The 19,055-nt window shown below is 39.5% G+C and overlaps 1 protein-coding gene across 3 annotated transcripts; it reads left to right on the top strand.

Annotated features, from left to right (window-relative positions):
• The first annotated feature begins 554 nt into the window (after positions 1-554).
• LOC102078145 (CD276 antigen homolog) lies at positions 555-2,978 on the top strand. Of its 3 annotated transcripts, XM_019355729.2 has the most exons (4): positions 557-671; positions 792-993; positions 1,685-2,023; positions 2,262-2,978. In XM_019355729.2, exons 2-4 carry the CDS (start codon positions 933-935, stop codon positions 2,405-2,407), a joined length of 546 nt encoding a protein of 181 aa, XP_019211274.1. In that variant the 5' UTR covers positions 557-671; positions 792-932; the 3' UTR covers positions 2,408-2,978. The 3 variants fall into 3 exon arrangements, with proteins under 3 accessions (XP_019211275.1, XP_005464876.1, XP_019211274.1); XM_019355730.2 differs by having other exon boundaries at positions 555-993; positions 2,317-2,978; XM_005464819.4 differs by having other exon boundaries at positions 555-993.
• The last annotated feature ends 16,077 nt before the right edge of the window (positions 2,979-19,055 follow it).

Raw genomic sequence — 19,055 nt, 5'->3', positions numbered from 1 at the left:
TTCTGAGAAAAAAGTCAGAATTCTGACTTTAATCTCAGAATTCTGAGAATAAAGTCAGAATTCTGAGATTAAAGTCAGAATTCTGAGATTAAAGTCAGAATTCTGAGAAAAAAGTCAGAATTCTGACTTTAATCTCAGAATTCTGAGAATAAAGTCAGAATTCTGAGATTAAAGTCAGAATTCTGAGATTAAAGTCAGAATTTTTTTTTTTTTTTTCCAGTGGCCCTAATCCTCTTCCGTAAAAGTCAGGCAAGAAAAATCTACTTTATGTTTTCCTCTGTTTTATCCTCAGTTACTTTGACACAAGGGTATCTGCTGTGAAGCTTACAGCGAATCAAATATTTAATAATGCCCACGGAAATTGCGTAAGTATTCTGATTCTGAATTCCCTTCCGTGTTACATTCATTGACACATTCATTCAAAGACAATGATCAGCTCAAAGTACTCTAAATATACACTGCATTATATCGAGCAGCAGCTGCCCACGTTACACTGTGACTGTCACCAAGTAACGTGGGCGTTTCCCAAATAAACAGCAGGTGTTAAACAGGTTACAGGTGAACAGGAAGTTTGAAGATAACCTCGAGAGTCAGTCAAGTTGATCGGTTGTGTCTTGAGGAAACTGTTGGCTCGACATTAGTGTTGCAGAAAAACAGGGTTGCGAAACCAGGTGGAATTTTAATTAAAATAATTTCTGAAGATAATATTCATGCGTGTATTTATTTGCACGAGCTGGAGACCTTTTTTGTCGATGTCGTTAATCCTGTCAAATGGCATGAATCACTCACAGACCGAGATGATCATTTGGTGAAAACAACTAAAGTTCAGATGCAAAATCTAGAAGACAGAGTTTGGAAACTATTCACTGAAAACACCAACAAACTCAAACAACAAACTACGTGGTGCATCATCTGGACTCGAGAAAACGAAAATGTCTGCTGTTACTGAGTCACTCTGCTTGGCTTTCCTGTTTGTTGTGTTTGTTTGTGCAGGTGAGATTTAACTGTTTGAAACTAAAGTATCTTCTCTCGATAAAAACATTAAGAAGTTAATTACTTTCATATTGATTGATATGATTTCCATGCCATTAATTGCTTTTTAACATTATGCAGTTGTGTTATTCCAACTTAATGTACATTAGTTCGACAAAGTTAATTGATTATGTTGAACAAACCTTTTTACTGCAGTTTAGTCTAACTTTATTTAACCGAGTTGATACAACCCCTCTAAATTACATTATTCCAACAAAAGTTTTTAATGCTAATAAAAAAGAAATTTAATAATGTAGAATTGTTTTCCCTGATTATTTTAAGTCAATTTAAAGAGGGTTTTTTTTTTTTTTACATTTAACAGTCTAGAATCTGATAAACATAAAACTGGATTTGTAACAACTTTCACTCCATCCATCCTCTTATTTTTATTATTATTATCAGCACATGTTGTTGTTCTGTGGAAGCCAACATCTTGTAGTTTCTGACACTTTGCATGTTTAGCATGAGGCTAAAATTCCCCCTCAGTGGGTCACTGGTGACCTGGTGGATGTTCAGAGGTTTATTAAATCCAACATGACTAAAAACTCAAATGTCAAAGAAATAAACAAAATATTTAAAGCAAATCTGAATTCTGATTATAATTGTACTTTTCACCTTTAACCTCTCTGCTCTGTGTTGTTTTCTCTGTCAGACCAGAAAACCATCACAGCTGAATCTGGTCAGGACGTCACTCTGACATGTCGAGCTCCAAAAAACAAGATCAGAGCTGTAAAGTGGAGCAGAGCTGACCTGGGAGATGAATATGTGTTTTGGTGTAAGGGTGGGTGGTTTATTTTAGATTACCAGCATCCATCTTTTAAGAACCGGGTGGATCTGCAGGACAGACAGATGAAGGCTGGAGACGTGTCTTTGATTCTGAAGAATGTGAGGGCTGCTGATGATGGAATATACATGTGTCATGTCAACGTGAGAGGAACACGCTCAACTGAGCTCATCAGCATCATCACACTGAGAGTTGTTGATCCTCCAGGTGAGTGAGTAGAGTTGAGTGTGTGTGTGATCAGAGGTGAAGCTGCTTCCTGGTTGTTGATGTTTGTTTCTAAAGATGTTGTTGATGAGACTTTGTAGAAAGCAGCTGGTCTGAGTGATGTGATCAGAGTGCAGTAGATAATGTCTGACAGCAGTTTGAAGAGGAAATGGATTCTGTTCTGTTCTTCACTCATCACCTACCTGACAGCTGACACCTCACACCTGTTTCTCACCTGCAGGTCAGACAGGAGGATCTACTGTACTTATGTTTGTTGGTGTGGTTCTTCTCTCTAGTGTTACTGGTGGTGTTTTTGGTGGTGCTTGTGGTTTGGTGACCGAAATACTGATAAATAAACTTTCAAGAAGATCCAGGAGATGGCTGTAGAACTCACACAGCCAGAGTTTCATTTTCTTTATCATTTCTGTGATTATCATCATGTTCAGACTAAGACCAACAGTGTGTCTATCCTGTCTATCTGCGTCTTTAAATTACAGTTTATTTATCTCCAGGCTATCCATGAGTTTCACTGACACAAACTAAAACTGTTAAATATAAAGTAATGTTCTATAATGTCAGAATTAATTGGAGTTTTATTTTAGCTTCAGGATCAGCAGCTGTTGAAGTATAATTACAGACACAGATTCAACAACACAAACACTGTTTGTCATAATCTGAGTGTAGATGAAGTTCTGTGGAATTTAAATGAACAGTTATCTGGATCCTCATATTCAGGATCCATTGATCAGCTACAACTGAATGGGGTTTGCATAATGTTTTATTAATTTCAGTTCATCAAATCTGCCTTCTAAAAAACTTTTATGACATTATATGAAGATAAATGTTGTTGCAGGCTCATTGTTCTTTTGACTTTTTGAAAGAAAGCTGAAGAATCTAAAGCTCTTAACCATGTGCACTTTCTCTTGTCTTAAGCTTTTTTGTTAATAAAGATTTACATGCAAATCATTTTTTTTAAATCTTCGTGTTTTTGTGATGTACAGTGGTGAAATGTCTAGTTATCGTCATTATTATTATTATTATTATTATTATTATTATTATTATTATATCAAAAACTGATTGAATTGAAACCTTGCTGAGTATTCTCATGAGACCTGCAGAAACAGATTGAAGCCTTTATATTAGCAAAGAAAGGTTAAAAGACTTATTTACTCACAAAAGGTGGAATATTCTGATCAGTCCTAAAACTGAGCTTTTCTCTCTTTCATAATAAAGCATTTTTATTCTTAATCAGAGCAAAATAAAATATAAGTTTGATAAATTTATAAATGAGAGATGTAATTTGAGTAGTGAAAACATAATCAGAAAACTCAAATACAAGAAAATCTAAATGCCGCTTGATATGAATAATTTTAGGTAGAATGTGTAAATTGCTTTTGCACACAATGACTGATGATAAACAGGATTACTGATGGTACTGACACAGTGAATGCTACTAAATGTAAAAATAACGATGTTCTGATTATACACAATCTTCGAAAAAGAAATTTGCTCCAAGAAAAACTTTGTTGGGGCCGTTTTTTTCAAGGTACTAATTGGCACAGAATCTCTGCATTACCATACAATGAAATGTTTTTTAATGAAATTAAAAATTGGGCAAAAAATATATATAATCATAATCAATATAATACATAATCATAATCAATGTAATCATATCTACAAAGAAAAGCAAGTACACTGACCCATCGATCCGCTGGGCAAAGGCACATTACCAATCCAGTCCTGGGCTCTATCTGGCTCAGGACCAAAACAAAAAGTGTGGCACAGCCGACCTGCACGATGTGCAGAAGTCCTCTAAACACTGTTTTCCATCTGTAAATAGTCCAGAAGCAATCTAGTTCAAGTTTAATAGCTGCACAGTCACACTGCTATAATCTCAACATGTCTGACATAAACACAGAGACCTGCCATAAAGATGCTGAACAATCCACTCAAGCTGAAGCTACTGGCACTGAATCTGCAGCAGAACTAGAGGGGCTTCGAAAAAGTGAGAGGGCGCGTACCCTAACAGAAAGGGGAAGAGCATACCAAGATGAGAGACTGAAGCACATTCAACGCAAATACAAAATCATCTTTGAGAAGTGGAGATGTCTTGCACGAATAGGCAAAGAGTTATTAAGTGGTTCTGCTTCTAAGGATGAGTAAACTGAGATTATTGAGAATATCAAAAGCACCTGTTCTGATGTAAGGGTAGTTTATGAGGAGCTCCGTCAAGTACAAACCCCTAAACCAGAACTGCGGCGCAGGGTTGATACATGCATGTCATTCTCAGAATTCATTATTCAAAAAGAGAGACAGCTTAAAGGTCATGAAGCAGATAAAGATGAAGAATTTTGGCCCGATGTTGGATCTGTTCTAGGCTCAACAGGTTCTGTTTCTAGACGACTAGCTGTCTCGTTAATCAGGATGTAGTTCTAACTTGCACGCCTAGAAGAAGTAAAGAAGCTGAATGCTGCTAGAGCTCGAGTGAGGGTCTATGATGAAGCTGAAGAAAACATAGAAGCAACTGATTTGTTGTATGGTAGTGAAGTACCACCAGAGCTTAGAGTCACTGACTCCACAGTACCTCCAGTCACAACCCATTCTCTCAATGCATCAAGTCCCCCATTCATTCCTCAATCCCTAGCAGTCACAAGTCAAGCTCCTTGTCCACAGCTAGTCTCAGTCTCCTCCAACCTCAGTGTTGAAGCCTCAAGAGCAGAATAGCAATAATAATTGATCTTAGAATGCTTCACTAATGAATTAGACTAACTTTTCACTTTAGCTAAAGTTATTAAGTTAGCTAAAGAGTTGGGATGCTGTGTAAGACATAAATAAAGCTAAAATACAAAGGTTTGGACACCGTTTTGCATGTTTCCCTACTGTAGGGGTCTCTGCAAGCACACAGGGCTCTGAGAGTGTACAAGAAGTTGTTGAATTTCATGCAGACCCTGAAATATTTTATTACATTCACCATATAAACATGAAATTATTTTATTCAAATTATAAATTGTATTCAAATTATAAATTAGACTCTTGTAAAACTAAAACTACACAATCTCATTTCTTTGAGTGTGATCACTTATTATCAGCACACGTTGTTGTTCTGTGGAAGCTAATATCTTGTAGTTTCTGACACTTGTTGTTTGCATGTTTAGCATGAGGCTAAAATTCCCCCTCATTGGGTCACTGGTGACCTGGTGGATGTTCAGAGGTTCATAACAAAATATTTAAGGTAAACCCTTCTCATCATAGTTGTACTTTGACCTTTAACCTCTCTGCTCTGTGTTGTTTCCTCTTTCAGACCAGAAAACCATCACAGCTATGCCTGGACAGAACGTAACTCTGCAATGTCGAGCTTCAAACAATAACATCGTAGTTGTAAAGTGGAACAGAACTGACCTGGGAGATAAATATGTGCTTTTGTACCAGGATGAACAATGAGACAGATGAAGGATGGAGACGTGTCTCTGATTCTGAAGGATGTGACGACTGCTGATAGTGGAACATACGAGTGTTATGTTGTTCAGAGAGTAAGAGAGCCTTTGAGCCTGATCAGCATCATCAACCTGATTATTTATCCTGGTGAGTGAGTAAAGTTCAATGTGATCAGAGGTGAAGCTGCTTCCTGGTTGTTCATGTTTTTTAGTTTTGTTGCTACAGTCCAACATAGCAAACGTCTCAGTGATGCCTCTTCCTTAGAGAACAATGGTTGGATCAGGGCAAGCAGCTGAAAGGAAAGTTCTTTCATATTGAGACTCTGTTACACATTCCATATGTACCCTCTGAGGCTTTGGCTCGAGGGGAAGGATTTGGATTTCCAAGTGCTTTGGGGACTCCTGTGAGGTCAACAGCTGCTGCACCAGCCTTTGGGCTTCCCACCACATTAACGTGTTGGAACCGCAGGCTCCCATCGTACTCCTGTAGTTTTTCCCTTGACTGTGGGGGTTCCATGTAGTTCTCAGGACCGACAGGCTGGTCATGGCAGCCTTTGTTAACAGGCAGGGGGGGTAGGCTCACCTCTCTCCTTTGCAGGATAGCTGCCAAGCTGTGGCACTCCCTGTTCCACTCCCTCAGAGCCATTCACTTGCCAGGGCCACTGAACATGGCAGCACAAGACCCCACCAGCAAGTGATTGACCAGATCTGGCGCCACTTCAGGAGGGCCTCTTTGCCCTTGACCTCTTTGCCTCCAGAGAGTCAATACATTGCCACCTGATTTTCTCCCTGCAGGACGATGACGTTCCCCTGCTGTGGGACACCCTGGCAACAACATTGTCATCCCCTATGTAGCCGGTGTATCAGAGAAATTCAGGAGAGTTTTCTCCAAACGTGACATCCCAGTGTACTTCAGACCCAGCAACACACTCAGACAGAAACTGGTTCACCCGAAAGACAAAACTCCTAAACACAAACTGAACAACGTGGTGTATGCTGTACAGTGCAGCGAGGAATGCCCAGACCTCTACATCGGAGAAACCAAACAGCCACTTCACAAGCGTATGGCACAACATAGAAGAGCCACCTCCACAGGACAAGACTCAGCAGTTCATCTGCATCTAAAGGACAAAGGTCACTCTTTCGAGGATGCCAACGTTCACATTTTGGACAGAGAGGACAGATGGTTTGAAAGAGGAGAGAAAGAAGCCATTTATGTCCACTGTGAGCGACCATCTTTGAACAGAGGCGGTGGTTTACGACACCAACTGTCTGCCATCTATAATCTAGTTTTGAGATCCCTTCCCAGACACCTTAACGCCCACTCACATCCTGGGCCATCTGACCTCAGGAAATCACATGATAGGGTGGGGCCAGGTTTCACAATGAGCTCACCCGAAACTCTGGCTGATTAGGACCCACACCCACTTTCACACCTTGGCTCATCTGATTAGGTTAGAGGATCATCAAGGGGTCCTTTGCCCCCCTTTGGGGGGAAACTCCCACTAGGTTTAAATCTGGGACTCTCCACCACTGATCCTTAGAACTGAAGAAGCTTCTCGGGTGAGAGGTGAAACGTCTTCAAGCAACTCAAGAAGTCCAGACACTTTTCTTTCCAAGCTCCTTAGACTACAATGACCTGGATGACTGAGAACCTTCACAGACATCGCGACAGTTAGTTTTTCACAGACAATTGTTTTTGTACAGACAAGAGTTTAAACTCATAGTTTGAGTTCTGTTTGGTACACTGTTTAAATCTTTCAGTCTCTATTATTAGTATCAATATTATGACAAAGATGCAGAGATCTTGATAACCATCTTTTGGTAAAGACTGAGGGCTATTTCTTTTTACAATAGCGGGTTTAGAGTTATTTTACTTTCGTATATTAATGTTATTACAGATAAATAAAATGTAAAATAAAAACCCTTAAAACTATCCTAATGCTTGTAACCTACAGAGTACCATGCAAAGAATTTCAAACACCCACAGGCCTCCCACTCAACTCAATGTACGTGTAAAATAACCCCGAGTAAAAAAAAGCACTGGGTCCTAAATAATTTTATTAAAACAATTTCACCCTCTCTTAGGTTAGGTGTGTGAAATTGTTTTCTGTTTTTTTTTTAAAGCCACTTTTACAACAGGGAAGCGGGTTTTCTCATTAGCAAAAAACTCTCGATAGACAGAAAAACAAACCCAAACAGATAATTACCGTGAGATGAAGGAAATGGCCTTGTTTTGCACAGGTCAAGAAGGAGTCAACAACCCTCTAATCAATATTACTATTTCTTAATGCTATGAAGCGTCTTGAGGCGACTTTTATTGTGATTTGGCGCTATATAAATAAAATTGAATTGAATTGAATTGAATTGTAATCTAGCAAAGAATTTCATACATGCACAGACCTAACCCTTAGTGAAAAAAAAGCACCGCACACGGATTCAGAACTCGAATAAGTTTATTAAAACAACTTCACCCCCCTCTTAGGTTAAGTGTGGGAAAGAGTTTTCTTTTACCACTCCGGGTTGGGAGGGGTGATATTGCATGGATCGGCCATATGACTATGTCGTATGGAAGCATAACCGGAAGTGGGGGGAGGGACTTTCCCTTTGACCTTCATCCTGCTACATGATCAACCTCCAACCGATCAGATAGGGGTCCAGTCCCAAAAAATTCCTTACACAGACTGTCACCGAATTAGCATCTGTGGGATAAATAAGCTTCAGGGACTGACTTGTTTTTTAGATTAAATTTTTTGTTTTTTTAGATTAATTATAGTGATTAAAAAAACAACACATCCACAAACACAGAACCCACTAACTAAATAACAATTAGCTGCTTTTCCCCCTAAACAGTCAGTTGACTGAGAGAAATGCAATCCACTCGGGTCATCGTGAACACTGAAGGAGATGAGCTCCATAGTGAAACTTAAACTTATATTTCCTTAACTTACATCCTATTTTCTGTTTAAATCCAACTTCCCTTTATGGTTTGATGGAAAATTGGTTAAACCATTGCTCAACTTATGTCCGGTTGACGGCAGATAATTCTGATGAAAAGGAAACTGACCCCGTAACTAATTGTAAGCACTTTGCAGCTGAGTCAAGGGCTAATGGAAATAAGACCATGAGGTGTTTAGCGATCGTGTAACTGTGTCCTTGACCTTTTTGCCGGCTTGAGGAGTTGGTTCCTAATGCTGTCTGGTCCAAATATTTAGGATGGCTCAAATCCCGAGTCTCCATATGCAAACAAAAATACATTTTCCACTTCATATCTTAACTGTGTATCAATGGGATCGGATGATGTCCAATAAAAGTAATAAACAATCAATGTAAATCTGTTTTTTTAACTTTGTAGACTAATTTACCCACTCCAGTGAAAGCAAAAAAAATTGATAATGGCTTTAAAGAGATTATGAACAAAATGCAATACATTTTGTCTTTCTACATTAACAACTTCTACCTTTTCCAACTCTGATTTCCTGCAGGACGCACATGGACATCAGTTCAGACTGAAATCCTGTTCTGACGGCACACGAAACATTAACTGTGTTCAACCTTTCAACAAATATAAGAAGAGGGTTAAAGCGAGAGATTACTATCCTGCCTTTTACATCAGAACAAGGGGAGGACTAAATGCCAAAAAAGAGAGGAGTTTTTTAAAGAATGGCACTTTAAAACAGTTCACGTATCTTTGTGTTTCAGGGGAGAAGGGAATAACTGCGGGCGAGGCTCTGAAAAGAGACGGTCGCTTCGCCCATGACCTGGGCTACTCTGAGCTGGTTACCGTAGCTTGCCTCCACCAGTGTGTGAATGTGAGCGTGAATGAATAATGTCATTGTAAAGCGCTTTGGGTGCCTTGAAAAGCGCTATATAAATCCAATGCATTATTATTATTATTAACATCGACGACGAACGTAAGACTGAGTGCACAGACATAATTGATTGTCTGGACAATAAGAAATTTCAGATATGTTTTCCACAGGGAGCAGATACGGAAATAAAAGATGTAGCCATCTCGGGGCAGCAGAAACTTCCACACGCATCAAATAATGCAAAGCGCAGCGCTGTAATGACATCGGTCTTAGATGTAGCACGACAGAACGGATTGAGTCTAAAAACGGCAATCAAAGAAACGGGCAGCAGCATTGACCGTAAGGAGGTTTGCGATCTACTTTGTCAGTAGTATCCGTGTCTGAAACGATGGCTGGAGAGTAGATTCCCCAAAAATTCTTTCCAGAAAGCACTGAAATGCAGGAAAGAGAAGTTTTGGAAAGAGCCGACAGTCTTCTATTGTTGCTGCTCGAACTGAGCGAGTCAGTTTGTCTATGGTTCCTTAATAAAGCAAGGCACAGGCTTTGTGCTATTTGACAACTTTGTCTTGACCAACCCCCACTTATTCGACTTCTGGGTTAAATCAAACTCACCTAACTGGCGTGAATTTGTAAACGTTATTGTCGTCTTTAACTTTGAAGACCAAGAATCAGACAGGAACAACATTAACGCTAAGGTGTTTGTCGGCAAATATAAGTTAGATTATGTCATACTTAAGCTAGAAACAGAGAAAGTGCCACCAGGGCTCCTTAAGAGATTTGGACCCGTACCATCAGACGGTGAGGCCTGTGTCATCATTATAGCCTCTGTTGTGGGGTCAAAGCAAGGCATACCAGCATAAGCAGCTGGGAAGTTGGAGGAAGTGGTCTATGCTTTACAGAGCAGAGTGACGTCATCTCCCTCCATCACAGGGAGGACAGGACTCTGCAGGATCACTGATCCACCTCAACACACAGACAAACTAAAGCATTTCATCCATCCATCATCTAATGTTTTGTGTTACCAGCCGTCTCAGTGAAGTTTAATAAACTCAGCCGTCTGCTCCTTGCTATCTAAAATATAACAGGACACTGGTGTAAATTCTTGATCAGTTCACACTTCTGTTTAATCAGTTTTCTGTTTAACATTTATTTAGCTGTGTGAAAACTATTACTTAAATTAAATTTTAAAAAATGGTTTAAACACCGCTAAGGTTAGAATGACGTTGATTTCTGCATACAAATGCCAATTAAAATCAAAAACACAAAGATTTCTATGCCAGTTGTTTTATTGAACAGTCAAGTTCAGCGAAACATAGGAATAAAGTGAAAAGCTCTTTGATCTGCATGTGCTCACGGCGAACACCCGTGAGCACATGCAGATCAAAAACCAACACAAAACAGACAACAGCAGACAAAAGCTCCCCAGTGCGCATCCGACCCATTTTATATAGCATCAGTGACCCCTCCTCCTGCTGTTGGGTGACCTTTCATCCTTTGTTCTTTCTTTGTCCATGTTAAGTTTTTACCCAATAAATATCGTTTCAACTTTACAAATGTCATAATACCCCAATTATCAAGAATCTGAACTATTCAAGTAGGTTCTCAGGCATCCAGGACATGTGGTCTGAGGAGCTTGGAAAGAAAGTGACTGGGCTTCTTGAAGTTTCTTGAATTTTCAGAATGTGAAACTGAAATAGAAGATGTGTCAGAGGACTACACATCATCCATTTCAATTATGATGAAGACAAAGAATCAAGCAAGAAAGAGAAGTCAGCGGAGACAGAGGCATATTTGCAGTGTGTGAGGAAACATTGATCTAGTCTTCTATCCTTCCCAGTGACAAACGATGCATGACCCTCTCATGTGCCTCAGAGAAAGACAATTTACTGTGGTTCAAGCACATATGACATGTCCCATACTCCTTCAGTTGCTTTTCTACTCGAGCACTGAAAGCATTATACACAGTGTATTCTGCCTGTATTCTGCTTTTTAACTTTCACATGCCAATGGATGCATCAGAGACCAAGTTGGGCTTCAGTAACTTGCCCAAGGACACCTTGGTAAGAACTCCAGAGTAGAGCACACAGAGATTGAACCAACAACCATCCAATTAGCAGGTGACCTTCTCTACAGTCAACTCAAAGACAAACAAGGAGGGGCAACAAGAGAGGAAGAAAAATGGATCGAATGCAGCTGTAGGCATATGTGGACGTGTTTATTCTTACTGCCGCGCATCGCTCCAGCAAAGTCGCTACGGCCAGTTTATGACATCCTGAGTCTGGTAGCGAAAGTTTCCATGCTGACACAAGATTAATCATAGAAGCACAAAAGTGATATCATTTCATGATAAAGACACAATAGAAGATCATCGTTCATGACACAAAGGTGCTCCCATGAGGTGTATGGAACAAGTGGGTGTTTCTCCTGCTGTTGATGTAAGATCCTGATACTGATGTGACTGTATGAGCACCAAGTCCCCTTCAGAGGACTCTGTCCATTCCAACAGAACATCCCAAGTAAACCGGGGAACTATGAGATAAAAACCTGGGCAGTATGTGATGCCAGGTCCAGCTGTACATGGAACATGCTAGTGTACGATGGCAAAATGGCTGGCCTGCTGTAAGGGCACACAAGTTGTCCCTAACATTACAGGAGGTTTGCAAAAGAAAACAATCACCTGTAACAACTTGTTTACTGAATATGACCCTTGCCTGCAACTGCAGAAAAGAAAGCTGTCCATGATGGGACCAGTACAGAGGAATAAACACACCTTTGTTCTCATGAAAGTTTGCCTTCACTCAGACCCATGCCCTGGTGTCCTACCATGCCAAAATATAGAAAAATGTCAGGTAATGAGTTGAAATGAAGTAGAATAAAACCTTGAAACAAAGAGATGGATGATATTTTATACCTTATTGCTTTATAAACAGTCAAAGCAAACGGGGTCATTTTTGAGCCCAGAGGACCACAGATGTGATTATTTGCTGCCAGTAAAAAACTACAAGTAGTTTAAAAACAGCTTCCTAAATTAACTTTGACATATACCCGTCTGTGATCATCTGTTAAAGCAACTGACTCTGGTTGTCAACTATAATCACAATAACTGATGATTGAATTATTATTTTTTACCCAAAAACAAAGAAACATTTTGTATAAATTAGGTTTTATACAAAATAATTAAGTATCTATCAAACCAGATGGGGTCATTTTTGACCCCTGAGGATAATAGGTGTGATTATGTGCTGCCATTTAAAAATGTTAAATGCTTCAGAAAAAAAACTTTCTCACTAAAGTTCAACATCACTCTGCAGTTACTCAAATAGTCAAAATAATCTAAACATTTTATTGTCTTGTTATACTTTCGCTCAAAAACAGAGTATACTTTATGTAAACAAGGTCTGGTGCCCCTAAAATGTAAAATGTGGGGTAAATTTTGTGGTAATGTGTTGGTCTTAAGTAAAACTAAGGTGTAACACTGAATTGACTGACAATTTATGCTTTATACTTTAAAAAAAAACACTCAAATGAAATGGGGACATTTTTGTCCCCGGAGGAGCACAGGTGTATGGAAATCGAGAGGACGTTATGAGGGTTAGTTCTACTCTATCATGGGATTTCCTGGGGTCAGATGGCCCATGGGTGTGAGTGGGCATTAGGGCATCTGGGAAGGGATCTCAAAACTGGATTATAGATGGCAGACAGTTGCTATCGTAAACCACCACCTCTGTTCAAAGATGGTCGTTCACAGTGGACATAAATGGCTTCTTTTACTCCTCTTTCAAACCATCTGTCCTCTCTGTCCAAAATGTTCTTCTTCATCTTGGTAAACAAAGACATATTAATCTACTAGGTCAGCTCTGCTCCTGTGTACAATCTAGATGTTGTTCTTTGGAGCTTGACATGTCAGAGTGACGTCCTGTCCAAACTCAGCTGTGAGTTTCTGGTCAGAAAGAGGAAACAACACAGAGCAGAGAGGTTAAAAGTCAAAGGACAACTTTTACAACTTTTCACTTCTACAGCAACCAATCAAAGGAAGGAAAGGAGACAACTGAGCTTTGTTTAAAAAATCTATTGTATATTAAAATCATCACACCAACCATATAATAAGCGTCTAAATTATTGAAAAACAAGTGAACAATAATGGAGTGCTCCCATAAATGTTATTTCTTCAGTACTAGAGTATCACAGATTTGTCTGAAAGGTTCAAAGCTGTGAAATAAGTCCTGGTTTCCTGTTCGAGAGTCAAAGGATGAGTTTATATCAACCAAATCCATCAGCTGGATTTGTAGTTCAGGTTCACATATTCAGCCCTGTTCATTGACAGCTCCTTCTTCTTCTTCTGTGTTAACAGCAGCTGGCATCCTTATAGATGCATTGCTGCCATCTGCTGTTGTAGTCCGTTACTACACTGTTAAGTCCTACTACTTATTCCTGCATCTTTCAGGCTCTTACGAAGCTTCAAACGAATTAGTCAAATTAATCGTCTACAGTTTTGAAAGTCAACATAATCGTGACTAGTCGACTAATCTTGGCAGCCCTAGTAATTAGCCTATCTGATGTTTATAAACTGATTATTGATTAGTAATTTATGTTTCAGGGAGCAGAGAGAGTACTCTTTAGGGTCTAATAATTTTCAGAGAAAAAAAAATCTATCACACAGTATTATTTAACCAACATCCATAAAGATTTAAATACATTTAATAAGAAATAAAACTGTCTTCTCTTCTATATCATAACAATAAAACAATGAGAAGGTATTAGGAAATATATTTTATTTTATCCTAGTGCTTATTTGCTGTGTATTTTGTTTGATGCATCAATAACAGGCCAGTATATTAAAAGGCCACCTTTCAGTTATAAATTGTGCCATAGTTTCTAGGCTGCTTAGCCAGACTGAAACTGTGCAGAACAGGAAGCTCAGAACAGGAAGCTTTGTGCAGAGTTGCAGAGAGCATCGCCTACGTTTGCACTGATAAAAGAGAATAAGAGGAAACAGCTTGAGGTGAAAGAGCGTTGAGACTGTTAGTGACGTGCAAGCATACTGCGTAGGAGGGGTCAAATTAATTGTTACTGTTGCATGATAATACACTTTGCTTATGCAGACAGGGAATGTACAGCCCTTTAAATAGTGAAGCCTGTGTAGTTCCTCGTTGAGATCTACCGGACCGTGCTTTAGGTGGTGTTGTGTGGATTTCCCGCATATATGTGTAATAAATAATTGTTGTTGACTGGACCTGCTCTGAGTATTGGTTGTTTATTCTCAGCACATCAAGAAAGAAGCGGGACAGAGGAAACCTGCAGTGGGTCAAAACTGAACCAGGACTCTTCTTACTCTGAGGACACTCCACCTAAATGCCAAAACTCTGTCACCTCTGCCCCACGAAGAAAATACACACACACAACATGAACAGTGTCACAGGTCTGAGATTCAGTAAATGATAATTTTCCCTGACTTAATGCACGCTTGTGGAGACAAAATCGACCTCAATAGGTCAGAAATATCTGCAGCACCCGTACATCATAAAAACAGTATTCAAATGTGACTGTCGCGGGTTGTGGCTGCGGCGAGATAGATGCAATGGTGCGGAATCTGCAATCATGCCTCACCGTACTGGGTCCTGAGATGGTGTTGTTGTTGTGTATCTTGGGCCAGCGACTGGAAAGCCATAGCATGTAACTGGTGAATAATAGCAAAGTATGCAGGAATATGTGGATGTGTCTGCTGTGTGTTCTTTACAATAAGATTTTGATTTTTGTGAGTAATTTTAGGAAAACTCATTAAATTTCAGGCTCAAATAATAAAATGTGGGGGATCGTCCTGCTGTCAAATGTGACCTGAAAAGTATGTCTGGGTTACACCAATAAAACACTCACAGCTTCAATCACAGGCTAAAGATGAAAACAGGAGTTAACTTTTAGATCACATCAGCTCTCCTACATATGTTTGGTGTTCTGTTCAATGTGTCCTGTTGTTTTTTCTCATTGTTCTTTTAAATTGCTCAGACGTCTAAAGCTCATGTTTGAGAGCAGAGGGATGGAGGTTACAGTTACTGTCAGTGGGACTCTGAGCTCAGAGGTTAGCACAAAGACTCCAAAGATCTTTGGTTCCTTTCTTTTTAAAGAACTTTTACACTGATGCAGTTATCAGTCTTGGTGAAATACTTCTAACGTGTGATCCAGGCCGATCCTCCTCACTCCTCTCCATCTCAGAGATAACGGTTTGGTTTGTAGCGGTTAAATCTCACCTGCAGAGACAAACACGAAGAGTCCGACAGACAGCAAAGTGGAGCAGCGCCACGCAGTCACAGCAGACATGTCCGTGTTCTTAGCTCCTGATCCCACACTCAGGCTGGGATAACACGCATTTTAAGACTTTGTTGAAACGTCCATAACCAACTTTCAATACTGGTTTGATCAAATCCAAGGTTTGCATAAAACTATAAGTAACTATAAGTAACTAATGTCGCCGCATTTTATTGACGTTTGAAAGCTCGGACATAGGTTTTTGTTTCTTGCTCAGACAGAACAGTACCCTAACAAAAAACAAAAACTTGGTTTACTTTGAAGGCCAGATCCTGGGACCAATGACATCACTGCGAGGCAAAGACCCATAGACCCCTCTTTCTTTTTAAAGATCCATCAGCTGTATCCAACCCAATATACCGATCCACTGAGTGCCTCTGTGTTTGCTTTTCTTTGGTTATTTGTTTCCTTGTCATGGCCCTGCATTTTGGGTCCTCTCTTCCTGCCTGCCTACACACAGACATCACATTCCTTTATTTAAATAATATTTTATTATACTATTAATTATTTTTAGTTCAAGACAGCAGTCTTTTAACATAGTTTTACACAAATAAACAAATAAAATAATGAGTGAAGAACAGAATCCATTTCCTCTTCAAACTGCTGTCAGACATTATCTACTGCACTCTGATCACATCACTCAGACCAGCTGCTTTCTACAAACTCTCATCAACAACATCTTTAGAAACAAACATCAACAACCAGGAAGCAGCTTCACCTCTGATCACACACACACTCAACTCTACTCACTCACCTGGAGGAACAACAACCAGGTTGATGATGTATTTAATCCAGTATGTTCTTCTCATGATCACACGACACTTGCATGTTCCATCAACACCAAAACTCACATTCATCTGAACCAAAGACACGTCTCCATCCTTCATCTGTCTGTCCTGCAGATTCACCCGGTTCTTAAAGGATGATTCTCATCCTGGTAACAAAAAAAAACAAAAAAAAAACAAAAAGAGGAAAAGCACAGAGGAGAGAGGTTAAAGGTCAGTTATAACTGTTGACTTTTATAATTGCCAATCAGAGTGAGGATGGGAGACAACTGAGCTTATTTCAAAATTGATGGTATATTAAAATCATCACAGTAACTGTATAATAAGTGTCATATACCATAAGATAAGATGGGGCCTGATTATTTAAGACCTTGTATGTGAGGAGCAGGATTTTGAATTCAATTCTGGATTTAACAGGAAGCCAATGAAGGGAAGCCAAAACAGGAGAAATATGCTCTCTCTTTCTAGTCCCTGTCAGGACTCTTGCTGCAGCATTTTGGATCAGCTGAAGACTTTTCAGTGAGTTTTTAGGACATCCTGATAATAATGAATTACAGTAGTCCAGCCTGGAAGTAATAAATGCATGAACTAGTTTTTCAGCATCACTCTGAGACAGGATATTTCTAATTTTAGAGATGTTGCGCAAATGGAAGAAAGCAGTCTTACATGTTTGTTTAATATGTGCGTTGAAGGACATGTCCTGGTCAAAAATGACTCCAAGGTTCCTCACAGCCTTACTGGAGGCCAAGGTAATGCCATCCAGAGTAAGAATCTGCTTAGATACCATATTTCTAAGATTTTCAGGGCCGAGTACAATAACCTCAGTTTGATCTGAATTAAGAAGCAGAAAGTTAGCGGCCATCCAGCTCTTTATGTCTTTAAGACATTCCTGCAGTTTAACTAATTGGTGTGTGTTACCTGGTTTCATGGATAGATAGAGCTGTGTGTCATCTGCATAGCAGTGAAAATTTATGCTATGTCTTCTAATGATGCTGCCTAAGGGAAGCATGTATAATGTAAATAGAATTGGTCCTAGCACCGAACCCTGTGGAACACCATAATTGACCTTAGTGGGTGAAGAGGACTCTCCATTTACATGTACAAAACAGAGTCTATTAGATAGATATGATACAAACCACTGCAGTGCAGTACCTGTAATACCTACAGCATGTTCTAATTGCTCTAATAGGATATTATGGTCAACAGTATCAAACGCAGCACTGAGTTCTAGCAGGACAAGCACAGAGATGAGTCCACTGTCAGAGGCCATAAGAAGATCATTTGTAACCTTCACTAAAGCTGTTTCTGTGCTGTGATGAGCTCTGAAACCTGACTGAAACTCTTCAAATAAGCCATTCCTCTGCAGATGATCTGTTAGCTGTTTGACAACTACTCGTTCAAGGATAATGTTAGCTATGTTATATGCTACCTCTGTTCGGTGGTGTCGAGACAAACGGACTTTAACGTGTGTTTGAACGAGCTGACGGTTCACTCGTTAAGCTGAAAGAAAGATGCTTTAATCACAGGAGTCACACATGTGTCCACTGTACCATCTGGGAACTCTTCTTGTTTAGCACTTGTAATAACACAAACACTAAATCCTCCTTCTCTTGTGCTGTTTTGTAGCAGTGTATACACCTGAGACTGTCACCTGTCTGTCTGTCCTGCACTCTCTCTCTATTTCTTTCTCTCTGATTGTGGAATAAAAGTATGAACATATATTTATAAGTTACACTTGTGTTTGAATCCTGCAGCTTATCACACATTTGATTTCCATGTGTGACAACTGCAAGTGTCCAGAGTGAGGACAGACTGAGGGACCCACTGCTGCACATCATCCGTGAGACCTGAAAATAAATGTTTGTTTCAGTTCTATGAAGCTTTGGGTATTTTTGGATTAGTAGCACTGCTGTGTTTGTTGCAGCAGTACTACTTTCTACCCAGTTTGACCCATTTAGCAGAAGTCAGCCTGTTTAAGGCTCTGATATCTATTCTGTGTGACTGAAAGCAGTTATGATGCTCGTATGATTTTCTCACCCAATAAAGGAATATTTAATATATCAGTCTACTCTTCATTTTATCAAAAACTGTTATCACAGTTCGTACATTTTCCTTTTTACACATATAAGTAAGCACTGAGGCAAATGTAATAATGCCAACATATTAAACGAACAATATTTGTTTCTTATGTATAATACATCTATACACTGTCAAAGATATTTGTCTTTGAGTGAAGATTTAAGGTGATTGGAAATATAAATAACTGCAACTTGAATAATAGTCTGACAATACATATAATATTGGCCATATTATATTTACATAACCACAGTGAGATGATTTCAGTGCCATGAACAACATTAGCTGATTGTTATTCACTAACTAATCTTGAAATGACTGTTCAGTACAGAAATGAAGCCCAACTATCATGTTTTACAGTCCCGTGGTCTCAGCCTCAGATACTCAACTAATCAAAGTGATGTCATGACAAACATGAAGGACCAACAAAACATTTTTTCTCCTTCATTTCTGTCACACATTGTATGTAACGTTTCTCGCGGTTAGTATCATGGTTGCTAGGCAACCTGAACAGCGCGTCGAAGGCTAGACCGTCCCATTTCACAAGCCTCTCACTTCCGCACGCGTAGTGCGTACTTCAAGCGTGCGCTGAGTCACGTGACAAACACAGCACCCGACCCGGGTA

This window comes from Oreochromis niloticus, linkage group LG3 (genome assembly GCF_001858045.2).
Source record: "Oreochromis niloticus isolate F11D_XX linkage group LG3, O_niloticus_UMD_NMBU, whole genome shotgun sequence".
NCBI classification, from domain to species: domain Eukaryota; kingdom Metazoa; phylum Chordata; class Actinopteri; order Cichliformes; family Cichlidae; genus Oreochromis; species Oreochromis niloticus.
Note: the sequence above shows the minus strand (reverse complement) of the source record. Positions and strands in the feature narration are given on the sequence as shown.

What these genes read in the sequence shown, in the direction of transcription:
- LOC102078145 (XM_005464819.4), top strand. Translation starts at nt 933, where the DNA reads ATGTCTGCTGTTACTGAGTCACTCTGCTTGGCTTTCCTGTTTGTTGTG. An exon ending in TGTTGTGTTTGTTTGTGCAG is followed by an intron (nt 994 to 1,684) that starts GTGAGATTTAAC and finishes TTTCTCTGTCAG; the next exon opens with ACCAGAAAACCATCACAGCT. An exon ending in GAGAGTTGTTGATCCTCCAG is followed by an intron (nt 2,024 to 2,261) that starts GTGAGTGAGTAG and finishes TCTCACCTGCAG; the next exon opens with GTCAGACAGGAGGATCTACT.